This window comes from Hyaena hyaena, unplaced genomic scaffold (assembly GCF_003009895.1).
Source record: "Hyaena hyaena isolate Hyena2069 unplaced genomic scaffold, ASM300989v1 scaffold_1283, whole genome shotgun sequence".
NCBI classification, from domain to species: Eukaryota; Metazoa; Chordata; class Mammalia; order Carnivora; family Hyaenidae; genus Hyaena; species Hyaena hyaena.
Window position 1 is genome coordinate 379,031 of NW_024081919.1, and position 13,180 is coordinate 392,210.

General features: G+C 60.2%; 1 protein-coding gene across 1 annotated transcript in view; it reads right to left on the reverse strand.

Annotated features, from left to right (window-relative positions):
• Window positions 1-13,180, reverse strand: part of TNFRSF1B (TNF receptor superfamily member 1B) — a 33,571-nt gene that overhangs the window by 12,039 nt on the left and 8,352 nt on the right. The window contains exons 2-6 of the mRNA XM_039223155.1: window positions 3,882-3,981; window positions 2,436-2,564; window positions 1,535-1,684; window positions 1,005-1,098; window positions 408-646 (exon numbers count right to left, since the gene is read on the reverse strand). Coding sequence (XP_039079086.1) covers window positions 408-646; window positions 1,005-1,098; window positions 1,535-1,684; window positions 2,436-2,564; window positions 3,882-3,981 — 712 coding nt within the window. The remainder of the gene's footprint in view (window positions 1-407; window positions 647-1,004; window positions 1,099-1,534; window positions 1,685-2,435; window positions 2,565-3,881; window positions 3,982-13,180) is intronic.

Below are 13,180 nucleotides of genomic sequence, written 5' to 3' on the forward strand. Positions count from 1 at the left end.
CAGAGTCCCTCAAATTCAATCACAAGACCAATAAACCAAAAAAATCTGACCAAACCAAACACACGTCTCTTGGCCACATCCAGCCCCAGGGTCACCAGTTTGAGATCTCTGGGTAGATCTTAGGGAGTCCCAACCCCAGCAGGGAAGGCCGTGGGGTGACCTGGCCCTGCCCACCGGCTGATGAGTTCACCAGGAAACCACCTCTGCCTGCAGATAAAATGCTGACCCCGCCTCTCCTGCCTGGCAGTTCTTTGTGGCAGCACCAGGTCTCTAAGGAAGCCGAGCCTCACGGCCACCGGCCTCCCAGGGCAAGCACGCGGTGCAGCCAGAGGCGGGCTCTTGGGAGACTCACAGATAGAAGACAGGAAGGGACGCAGGGAGGCTAAATGAGCCCTCCTGGGACTTACCAATTGGAAGAGAGACGTCGCCCGTGCTGAGCCCTTCAGCTGGGGGGCTTGGGCCCATCGGGAACAGAAGGGAGGTGCTAGGGACCGTGCGAGGCCCTGGAGTTGGCTCTATTTTCTGGGGCTGTGTAGATGCTGGCTGGGACGTGGAGGCCGGGCGTGGGGCCACCCTCGGGGTGGGAGGCACAGACGCGCAGATGGCATCTGTGGTTGCATTGCCAGGGATGGCCACTGAGCCACAGCTGGGGGAGGAGGAGGCTTGGTCAGGACACAAGAGAGGACTGAGGGCTCAGCGTGGCTGGGCTCCCTCGTGGGAGCCAGCAGGCAGGAGAGAGCATTTGTGCCACACAGAACAGCCCCTGTCTGTCCCCTCCCCACGTCTCCCCAGGCCCCCACCCAGTGTTGACTTCCAGGACAAAGCTACTACTCACCTGCCATCTGTGCTGGGCCCCACCCACCCACCCACCTTGGGCTGAACCCATTCCGGAGGCGAACAGGCGTGTTCGGCAATGCCTGATGTCAGGCACCCTGGCGAGGCCAGTCTGTGCCCTAGACCCCAGTCACCCAGGGACCACCCTCCCTGCTCCTCCAGCCACTCACGTCCGGTGGGGCCTGCAGGTATCTGTGGATGACGTCGTGTCGGAGAACGTTCCTGGGTCGCAGGGAGCACACACCACATCTGACGTGGCGGTTCCTTCGAGGAAAAATGGGAACCCGTCACCACCTCAGATACTTAGCAGAACAACTGGGCCTTCGCACAGGAGCCCCAGGAGAAGTCTCAGGAGCCTACGGGCCCGCTTCACCTCCATCCCTTAAAACACGCAAGTGTGTGTGCGCGCGTGCACCAGCAGAGTTTTACAGCTAACCAAATCTAGTGACTTCCTGTTCTCTGGGGTCATGTGGGTCATCTGATGTTCCAGTAACTCTGGGCTTAATCTAATTCATCTCTGGAGCCCCAAGGACTAGCACACAGTAGGAGCCTAATCCAGCACGCTGGAGGAAAGAACGTAAGGGGAACGGGTGGGCAGCGGGCCACCACTGCTGACATTCCCAGGCTGAGCTGGTGGGTTGATACCCACAAAGGAAAGGCCCAAGGGGGTCCCTGGGGACCGCTGGCTCCAGCCCCTTACCTGGCTTGGCCACGCCGAAGCCCGGGAGGCACTTGCGCTGCGGCGCACACAGCCGGCACCCTTCCTGCCTCCTAAACGTGCAGTACCAGCCCGGCCTGCAGGCGCAGATGCGGTTCTGTTCCGGGGTGCAGGCTTGAGTCTCCACTTGGTCTGCGAGAGCGAGAGGGCCGCCCAGGGTCATTCCCGCCTCCGCCGGCCCTGCCCACCACCACGCCCAGCCTCCCCCCAGCCAGCCCACCCCCCCCCCGCAGACAGCTCCGAGCTCCAACCAGCTGGTGGACCATCCCGCTCCCCCAGCACGGGGCAAAAAGAACACTGGCCACGCAGGGCCGAGGCCTGAAGCCTCGCTGCATCTCCACGACAGCGTGAGCACACACCCCTGCTCTCCGGACACAGCTTCCTCAGCTCTAAAATGGGCACCGTTCTCTCACGCCTGCCCTTGGCCTGCCTGCCCCATGGGCCGTCAAAGGGGCTTAGGTGAGGATGACAACGCTGTTGGGGGGGCGCCTGGGTGGCTCAGTCGGTTAAGCGTCCAGCTCTTGGTTTTGGCTCAGGTCACGACCTCATGGTTTCGTGGCTTTGAGCCCCACATCGGGCTCCGCACGGACGGTGCGGAGATTGCTCAGGATTCTCTAACTCCCTCTCTCTCTGTTCCTCCCCAACCCACGCTGTCTCTGTCTCTCTCAAAATAAATAAATAAACTTTTTAAAAAAGTGCCGTTGGTAAACACTCTTTACCAAGTGTTTTACCAAGTGAAGGGCTGTACCCAATGCAGCCCCATGCTCTGGGGCATGAAAACACTGGCCTGGGGTAGCCCTGGCCAGCTTTCAGTCAAAGGGGCTGGGCTGCACAGCGGCTGGAGGAGGGTGTCCGGGCCCGGCCCCGGCTCTGGCCCACTCACCAGTGGTGCAACGGGAGCCACAGCTCAAGCACTCGTGCACCCAGTTCCAGAGCTTGGTGTAGGTGCTGTCCTCACAGCGGGCACACACGGTATTTGAGGTCTCGTTGCACAGCACCTGTGCGTGGTAGCCTGGGAAAGCAAGGGCCAGAGGTCAGTGGGGCGGGGCTTCTACCAGGGCCCTGGGCTCATCCACCACCCCCCAGAGCCTCGGCATCCTGAAGCCTGGCCGGGAAGGCTCTTTGAAAGGGTTCCAAGTCCTTCACTGAGTCATCTGACATCTTGCAGATCCTAGCTGTCGCTCCATCTCTAAACCCCTGATGCTCATAAAATACCTTTCCCTCTGTTCTTTCCAGATGCCTGGGATTCCACCGCTGGAACTGCCTGTTACTAGTCAATCACACTTTAGTGAGAACTGGGTTGCTAGCTCCTTTCTTCTTGATGGCTACAAGGCTCCACCTGTGGGTGTGAGCTAGTGGGAAGGCAACAGTAGGTATGTAGTCCCCGGTTTCCTATCAAGGATGAGGACATGGGACTTGTGGGCCTGGAGAGAAGGCATGCCAGGAGATAGGACAACATCAAAGCAAACCACGAAGGAGCTTCTCTCTTGAGCCTTGAGCCCTATCCTGCCATATTCACTGCTGTGCTAATCCAGTAACTTCTTACAAAGACCCTGCCAATTAAGAGAAAAAGAGCCACTTGTGAGGTCTCTTAAAATGACTGTGGGAAATGACAGGTACATGTGTGCCTGCCCACACCTCAGCTAACAGCTCAGAGGCCCTCCAATGGCTCCCTAGCTTCTGCAGAATAAAATTTAAACTCCTTACCACGGCCCCTGCCAACTTACTCACTCTGGGCCACACGCTGGCGTCACTGTTTCTCAAATTCACCAACCAGTCTCCTACCTCAGGACCTTTGCACTTGCTGTTTCCCCAGCCTGGCATGCTGTTTCCTATACATTTGGATAATGCACTCCTTCACTCTGCCCGCCTCTGCCCAAGGGCCTTCAGCAGCCCTCCCCACCCACCCCATATAAAACAGCATGTTCTACTCCGTCTGTCTCCACCAACTGTACCCTCCTTGTTTTCTTCACAGCATTCACCCTGATAGGCCCACATAACTGTTTCCTCTGTTGGTTTATTTGTCTGTGCCTCTATCAGATGCCAAATCCACGAGGGTGAGGATTTTCTCTGCCCGCTCTCTGTTGTCTTCCAAGCACTTAGAACACCTGACACTTAGTAGATGCTAAGCAGAGAAAGGGAGTCAGGAACTATGCCAGGAAGAGGGAACAGCATGTGCAAAGGCCCTGAAGCAGGAGGCAGCACGGGGCCAGTTCGCGGAACCAGAAGGAATTCAGTAGGAATTGAGGGCCATGACCCTACCCCACCCTAAGCCCCCCCCGCCCCACACTCTCTCCGGTGGGTCAGGGCCGCAGTGCCCACCGCTTACCAGGCGGACACTTGCTACAGCACATCTGGGTCCTCTGGTTGAAGTATTCTTTCAGTAGGCATGAGCTTCCAGGCTTCGGCATATAGGGGGGTAATTCAACCTGGAAGAGGGAAGGGAAGGGAAAGGAAGGACAGCCGTCAAAATGGCCACCCCTGGACTGTCACGCTTAACACCCACATCCCCATCCTCTGGCCTGCCGGTGTCCGGCCCACTCCCTGTTGGGGCTCTACTGACGTGGGGACTTCTCCCTTTGAGGGGAAGGTAGACAGGAGAGTTCTCGCCTTCTTTCACTGCCTCTTCTTCCTCCCTCAGTGTAGCACACTCATGTCTGTAGGCGGGGGCACTGAGCCGGAGGGGGGCCGGAGAGGGGGCGAGCTCCTACCACTCCTGAGGGGCACGTGTGAGGCGCCAAAGCCAGTGGCCTCAGTCACAGAGAACCACAGTGCTCAGCACGAGGTGGCCCTCTGCCTAGGCTGCCTCCTGTTCCTTCCTGCACCTGGGAATCACCCCTTCGTGCTTCTGGCTGAATGCTGCTTCCTCTGAGAAGCCCTCCCTGATTCCCCCAGACTGTGTCAGATTCCTCCTCCTCTGGGCTCTCTCTCTGAACACTGGACAGGGTCCCTTCTAACAATCAGCTCACTGCGCTGAAACGGGGGTACCTACTTGTCCTTCTGCGTGGGTGCATGTGCACATGTGCACACATACACACACGGACCACAAGTGTCTGCAATGCAGGGGCCAGAGGTAACGGCCTCATCACCTCTAGACCTCAGCCTCCAACACGAGGCGCACGCAGAGCGGGGGCTCAGTAGCTGAATGCTCACTGATGACAACAATGACAAGTTACCATGTGGCCCGAGCACTCAGGGGGCGCCGGGTGCTCTAGTGAGCGGTGCTGTTGCACCCCACTCAGAGCCCCTTTTACCAGCAGGGGACCCACCCCCAGCTGCCCTGGGTGCTGCCTGGTAATGGCTGTGGGACTGTGGGACTGACCCCGGGTACAGCTGACCCTCCAGGGACCCCCGAGGGGTCGGGCCGCAGCGAAGTGGCACATGGCTTCCACCTACTCCCTCCACAGCACCGCCTAGGAGTCCCGGCTGCCAGAGCCTGGGGAAGCCGGACCTTGGCTCGGTCCTCCATGGGGGATGAGTAGCCCCTGTGGGCAGCCCCAGACACCCCCGACCTCCCACAGCTGAATGTCAACGGCTGGAAGCCATGGTGGGGAGGACCGACCCTCAGTGGCCCGGGCCCCCTGCTACAGAGCCATCTGCGGCTCTTCCTGTCCCCACGCCTTTGCCTGAGGTGCCTCCTCCATGTGGACCAGCTCCCCGCTTCCTCTGACGAAACCCCATTTCTCTCTTCTGACAGTAGGCTCCCCCTGAGGGCTTCCCAGGGGTCACTCGGACCCAGCATCCCAACTTCCTCCCTCAGGGCGCCAGGCACACAGGGCTGTGCCCGCCCCCCCAAAACGGGTGCCCTCTGAGCCTGTGGGTTGGGAGTAGCTCTTTGCCATTACCCCAGAGCCTGGCCTGTAGTAGGTGTTCAGGGGTCACCAATCTAGGCAGTGGCCTTCGTTACCACACCTTTCCTCATGGGGTCCAACCCAGCACCACGGCCACGAAGCACGAACATGGGTGCAGACGCCACGCTGGCCCTGCCCCCGAAGCCCACCTTCCACCCCCCGGGCCAGCGCCCAAACCCCTCTAGTGAGGCTGGGACAGACGCAGGTGGCCGGCAGCGGAAGCGGGAACCATCCTGCACGGCACAGAGCCTAAAGAAGTGACTTCCACTCCCATCTGGACCGTGAGCTTGCACGCTCACAGCCGCGCACACACACACACATACACACACACACACACACACGCACGCACGCACGCACACAGTTCTTCTTCCCTCCCCGTCCCATCCTGGAGCAGGCTGCCGGGTTCCTGGACAAAAGGGGGAGAAGTAAGGCCCCGTATCAGGGCTCCTCATAGTTGGGGGTGGGGCTCATTGTCAGCGTCCAAAGCGTCTGGGGTTTGGGGGGGCATGGAGAGCAGACCCAAAGGTCAAAGGCTAGGGGAGCCCCTAACCCAGAGGAATCCTCCCTCTGTACACACTGTTCAGCTGTGGACTGACTGACCCCAGCGAAGGGCCGGACTGCCCCCCGCGGCCCCCACACGCGCCCTCCCTGCAGGCTGCAGCTGTGTGTCTTCCCCAAGGGCAGGGGCTGTGCCCTGGCTGAGCGCCCCCGGAGGCAGCTGCCTGTCCCCTCAGACCGCAGCCCCGAGGACAGGGAGGGCCGCGCCTCCCTCTCACCCCTGCAGGGTGGCCGCACAGGTCTCGGGGACCCGCGCAGCCGGGCTTCATCCCCACACGGGCCGCAGCGGTAACCAGGGGAGCCCCTCACTCCCGTGGGGCCCAGAGACCCAGGGCGGCTCCTGGCGGCAGACAGAGGCCCTCGGGCCCCCAGGGCAGCTCCCGTGCTGCGGCCCCGGGAGGCCTGCCCTGGCTGGGGGAGGGTTTCCTGTCAGGGTTCAAAAGGCCTGATGGGAAAGGGCCCTGCCTCAGCCAAGACTGTGCTCCCTCTCCACCCACAGGCCAAGGGTTCCTGGACACAGGCAGACACTGGGACCCCCAGAGCCCCCAAGCCACTGCCCGGAGGCCTCCCTCCAGGGCCTTTTCCTGTCAGAATCTTGTCATAAACACCCTTCCCTACACTTCCTCCTGCCGCTCTGTGTGATTCCAGAGCCCAGGGGCTGGCGGCTGGCAGAAGAGGTCAGCCCTCCCTTGAGCAATCTTAAAGCCTGTTTATCTTCTGGACAGAAGGGGAAAAAAAAAAAAAACAAAAAACCCAACAACCAAAGCCCCGTCATGGCTAAACAATGAGGAACAGAAAGCCCCTCTGCTGAGTGGGACGAAAGGTCACTCCCTCTACTGTGGCCGCTCCCAGAGCAGAGGCCCGGCCGAACCACAGCCCTGGGAGCCAGGCCTCAGGTCACCTCAGGGGCCACATGGGCCGGGGGTCTCTGGATGGCTCCCAGAATGTGGCAAATGGTCTCTGGGAAACATGGGGCTATAGAAGCTTCTAGATCTTTTGGCTGGTGTTGGGGAGGCTCAGAGCCACATAGACCCACCCACAGGGGAGCTCTGACATTTTAAAATGAGGAAATAAATTGGAGAGTACTCAATTTACTCAGCAGTTTAGTGAACCCAATCTTTCAAAACACAGGATCCCCAGGTGAACATTTGGAAATCACTGATGACTGTTAACCAGTCCTTTAGGGGCGCCTGGGTGGCCGGCTCAGTCGGTTAAGTGGTTGACTTCAGGCCACGTCCTGGTCTCATGGTTTGGGAGTTTGAGCCCTGCATCGGGCACTGCCCTGACAGCTCAGAGCCTGCTTGGGATTCTCTCTCTCCCCCCTGTCTTCTCCTCCCTGCCTAAAATAAATAAACTTAAAAAAAAAAACAACACTCATTTAAATAGGCAGGCAATCTGTGACTAAGTATGGGGACGGGGGACTGGAGAAGAGGGATGGATGGACGGATGGATAGATGGATGATGGATGGATGGATGATAGATGGATGGATAGATGGACGCATGGATGGATGATAGATGGATAGACGGATGATGGATGGATGATAGATGGATGGATGGATGATGGATGGATGGATGATAGATGGATGGATGGATGATGGATGGATAGATGGACGCATGGATGGATGATAGATGGATGGATGGATGATGGATGGATGGATGATAGATGGATGGATGGATGATGGATGGATGGATAGATCAGTAAATAAGAGGGAGAGAAGATAACAGATGAAGGAAGAGAGGGAGGGAGGAAGGGCGGGCCTACCTAACATACAATGTATGAGGCACACAGACTGTGCGAAATGGAGACAGAGAGCAGGAAAGCCACCTCCCTGGCTTCCCAAAGGCTCCAGGCCATTCCAGGGCGTGGCTGGCGGCAGGCTGATGCAGGGCCGTGCACGCGGAGGCCGTCAGCCACCCCCCCCCCCCCACTACTACAGCCCTCAGAGCTGCCTCGCCACATCAGGGTCAGCTGCTCCATTTCCTCAACATGGGGCTCCCTCCACCCAGGGCAGAGGACACCTGAGGAACGGGGCCGCTCTCACGCACTGAGCACCCGCTGTCTCCCAGGCGCACCCGCACGTGCGACATCCACGGTGCTGCCGTCTCCCCACAACGTTCACAGGCTCAGAGGTTAAGTGACGTGTCCGAGGCTGCGGCACAAGAGCCCGGCTCCTCGCGCCCCCTCTCCCGCCTCCCTTCTCTTGGGGAGGCCCCGAGAACATGGGACCCAAGCGTCCCTTCCCCCTTGACACAGACCCGGGACCTCAAGTGCCTCCCGAACTCAGCACGCCCTCCCACCACGCGGCCTCTGTCACTCTTCCAGCTTCTCAGCTTTGGCCCTTTGAGGAGGAAGGAAAACCAGGGGATATTCATTAAGCACCTACTACGGGCCAGGCCAGGGGGCAGGCGCTTTACGGAACCCAACCTCCACCCCCTAAAACAGGGCGTGTGCCCACCTCGCAGCTCGGGGAGATCAGGTCATTTGTCTGAGGTCGTCCAAGAAGGATGGGGAGGAGCGGAGATGCGACTCTTGCCCTGGGGCTGCTGGAGAAACCTTCGTCCCATCTCAGGACAGCCGACGGAGCCAGGTCCTCGGCTCTGCCCTCGGCGTGGTCCCCGAGTCACCGCGCGCCACCAGCTCCTAGGCACCCACCTCCGTGCCAAGTGGGGCCCTGGCCCACGTGGGCCCTCAGGCTCTCTTTCTCTCACACACACGTATACCCCCTGCACCGGGGACCCCTTTCGGCCTCAGGCCAACAACCTCTGACCCCAGGCGACCACCCAGGAAGCTCAGAGCAGGCCAGTCTCCCGCAGCAAGCAGGGACAGTCGGCGCCTGAGACCTGGCTCGTCCCAGAACCGCCCGTGTCACTGGGCTCCCGAGAGGACCCGTCCTCGGGCTGGCAGCAGAGGCCTGAAGGCGGCACTCCGTGGGCAGGGAGGGGTCAGCGGCCCAGCCGATCAGCAGCTGCGCCCAGTGCCCCAAGGAGGCGTGGGAGCCGAGGGAAAGGAGGGCGGGGCCCAGGGGCAGGCGCAGGATCGGGGCCCAGTAGCTGGAGGCTGGCAGGAGCTTCGGATGCCATCTCGGCAACCACCCATTTAATGGCGGAGAAAGTCAGGGACAAAAGCGGACGCGGTCATTCACTCAACCGACGGTACTGAGCACTTGCCGTTCTAGGTGCTGGGCACTGCTGCACTGAACACGTCCAGTCTCTGCCCCTCCCGGGAGCAGAAGGCACGGCCTCTCGGATCCTCACCCCAGCTCTGTGAGGCCGGCACTATCATTACTCCCAAGCCACAGATGGGAACACTGTCCCTCAAGGGGTCCCCTCGCCTCCAGACGTGTTTCCTCCCTGGCAACAAGCTGGTGCCTGGGTCCCACCCCCACCCCAGGAAGACCGGACCCCTAGAGACACCCAGGGGTCCTCCCTGTCATACTCAAGCACCCCCTCTCTGGTGGGCAGTAACTGGCTTCTCTGTGCCTCAGTTTCCTCATCTGGAAAACGGTGCTGCGGGCCTGGCTGATGCTCTAAACCCTTTCCAGCTCTAGCTTCTTAACAGCAGGTGTCAGAAAGCTCAGGCCCCTCCCAAGACCTCAAAGGTGCTGGGTGGGGGGTGGGGGGGTGGCCTGCCTACGTGAAGGGCAGAAAGACTGAATGAGCTGGGGGGGGTGGGGCCAGAGTGTGAGGCAAGGCTGAAAGCAGGTATGTTGGGGTGTTCCCAGGCCCCAGCCTCTGCCCCCCATTCCTTCTCCTGGGGCGAGGGCAGCCTGTGCAGGTGGCCTCTGGGAGGAGAGGGGCATCACAGGAGGAGCCCTAGGCTTCGGTTAGGGGGTGCACATGCTGGTCTTGAGGGACTGGGTGTGTCACTTGCTCTTTCTGAGCCTCAACACTGTCACCTGTAAAATGGGGACACAAGCAAGGGCTTGCCCTGCCTCCTCCTGGGGCTGTTGTAGGAGGAAAGGCAGGGGGTCTGAACTTGGGTCCCTCACCCTCTCCCAGGCTCCCAGAGGACCCATGCGGGGGCTGCACAGGCCCTGAGTCACAGACTTGTGTCAGATGGACTGTTAGCACTGGCTCCTTCTGCTTGCTTTCAGCTGCGAATGGACGAGGGGAGGACCCTGGGCAGCAGGTTGCCCGGGTCTAATGAGGTGCTAGATGGCCTAGGTGGCCCTTGCAAAGGAGGGGGTGTCCTCCCACCTTGAAGGCAAGTGTGGGGACGCTGAGCTGTGACCCTTGGAGTTAGAGGGTCAACCCCAGGCTGACCCCAGGCCTTCAAGGCAGGCCTACTGCTGGGGCAGAGAGAGAGGGAGAGTCCCAGGGGTGAGCTTCCTGGGCTGTCTCAAAGGCATTTCACTCAAGGGGATCACCTGCAGGGGTGACAGGACCCCAAAGTAAAGAGCGGCCAAAACCCAGCACCTGGGGGTCCATTATGTGGCCAGAGGACATGGTGTCCAAGATAAGGGACAGGAATAAGGCCTTAAGATCCCGAAAGCAAGTGAGCCTCAGGGGCCTGCCTGGGGCAAAGCTCCAGCCAGACAAGATTCTCCTGGTGAGTCAGACATGTCTTTTCCTGCCCGCTGCCCCCTCCCCTCCTGACCTCCCCCCCGCAACTGTCACCCTAGAGGAGCAGTAACCAGAGCGGCCAAGGCTGGGGGAGGGGGAACCAGCTCAAGGTGGACACTTCACCGGGGCCACTGGCCAGTGAGCGGCAGGACCAGGGCAGCCTTGCCAGTCTGGGTGTGGAGTCTGAGTCAGCGCTCTCGCCGGGAATTGGGCAAACCTTGCATCAGATGACTTCTGTCTTTCCCGCTCCTGGAGCTGTGCCCGGCTCCGTGTGTACCCCAAGGTGGCGGCCCTCGATTTCTTCTATTTATAAACAGTGAGAGAGAGGAAGGGAAAGCAGGGCGGGACCGGGGAAGGAGAAGAAGCGGTGGCCCCAGGACAGTGCCATCTGAGGGTAACAAACTGCGCACGGGGCCTTCTGCCCTTCCTGCCACCATGAGCTCAGTCAATGCCTTTGGGGTCTTCAAGGCCTTTTAATGTTCTGGAGACCCCTCCCCCGAGCTTAGATGCCCGTACCCTTGGGAAGAGGTCACTCTCCCAGCCTGGACTGGGAGCGCCCCTGGGCGGGGAGAAGGCAAGAAGGGAGGAGGTGGCAGGAGGCCACAGGGAGCAGCTTCAGGCTTTGGGGGGTAGCACGTGACAAAGAGCCCCATGACGCAGAGCCAGAAGGACATGGAGGCTGTGCAGACCCAGGAGACACACCCACTGCACCCACACGGCACTGGGCACCACACACCTCCTCTCGTTTTATCCCTGCACCAACGCAAGGAGGTCAGCATCACCCCATTTTAGGAAGAAGCAACAGAGGCTTCTGGAGATTCGATGCTAAGTCCAAGAACAGACAGCCAGCACGCGGCAGAAAGGAAGTAGTCACGGATCCACCTGCCTCTGTGTCCGTGGACAATTTAATATGCTCTCGTTCTGTCCTGCTCCTTCGTTTTATAGAACAGGGGCCCCGAGGGGAAGACCACCTCCTGGGAGAACACTCAGCAAGCCAGCTGCAGGTAGATTCAGGGACTCTCCCGAAAGGGTCTCCAGGGGCCCCAGGGGCAGAGGCGTCTGCTGAAGGACCCAGGGACCCCGACACGGACGGAAACCATCTCAAGCAATAGAGAAACCCCATCATTTGCATGGCAGGTCTCCGGGGCCCTGCGGTATGCTGGGAGGCGGCAAAGCCACCTGGGCCTCACTCTCTGGGGGTTCGTGGGAGCCCCGTGGACTGCAGGGTGCAGCCACATCAGGCCAGGCCAGCGCGGCTACGACGCCGGGACCAGGCAACAGAGGCCCGTCTGCCGTCATGGAGAGGAACGGCATCTGCGTCAGGAAAGACCGACCACATCACAGACGGCCGCCCAGGGGTGACACATCCCACCCCCTGCCTGCCGCCTGTGATGTCGCTTTAGAAGTGCACCAGGGGCAGACAGGAAGCCCGGGCGGGCATCCGGTTCTCGGGCCAGGCTTTGTGCGAGGTGCCCGGGCTCAAAGATGGCAGGATGTGGTCCCTGCCCCCAAGGAACCCTCGGGTTAGTTGCAGAGGACACCCCTTTCCACCCCTCCCCACCCCACCCCCCACACACTGGCCGGTCGGTGTGGCCCCCTCAGTTTACCCCGGCTCCTGCCTCCCGACCCTTGGCACGTCCCACCGGCTACAGCCTCCTCACTCTTGGTCCCCAGGCTTTCCAACCTGACCCAAAACCACGTCGGACCCCGTTTCAAACCACTGGCTCCACTGCCCTCAGGCACGAGCTCATCCCCAGCTTGAGCCCCGGGCACTGCTGCCCAGCCCCTGGCGCAGCCTGCTCCTTCGTCCCCTCGCTCCACCATCCCGACCCCCATGGCAGGCCCAACTCTCCACCTTCTTTCAAGGGTCCGCTCCACTAAGCACCTCTGTGAAACTTCCAAACTCCCAGATGGGGCCAGAGGTCCCTCCTGGGGCCCCAGGGTAGATCCAGCGTGGACCCAGGGCAACCTCGGTAGATCTCTATACCACCCAGACCACTTTTTGGTTAATTACTCATTTCCCAGTATTGCCCCCTCTACACACTCTAATATGGGCTCTGAGCCAGACATCTGGGTTTTACTCCCAGCTCTGCCCTGCACCAGCCTCAGTTCTGGCATCTATCAAACGGGGACAAATAGAGTGCCCGCCACAGAGGGCCATTATGATTCACTGAGTGAACACGTGTAAAGTGCTCAGCACCGTGCCTGGCGGGCAGTAAGAGCCAAGTGTATTTGGCTTCACTGGGTTTGTATTACTCATTGCTCTATGCCCAGCCCAGGGCACATCCCACAGTAGGTGCCTAACAGATGCTGAACTGTCCAACAGAAGCAAAGTTTTCATTTCCAATTAGTTGAAACGAGGTGGAGCCAGCATGAGGACTGGGCAGGAAATGGAGAGAGGGAGGCGTCTGTCCTCTCCTGGGGGGAGACCACGCAGCAGCTTTCAGACGAGAGCCCCTCGCAGCCACGGCGACTGCCATGCACGCACAGAGCCCTGGAGCACCACCGCCTGCCGTGGGATCGTGGCTCTGCCTCGGGTAAGCTGACAGCCTGGGCACACAGCTTAACCTCCGTGTCTCAACCGCCTCTCCTAGCAAATGGGGACAGTGATGGTCCCCCTTCCGGGGAAGGTGGGGCTGTGAGAATTGAGGGGAAG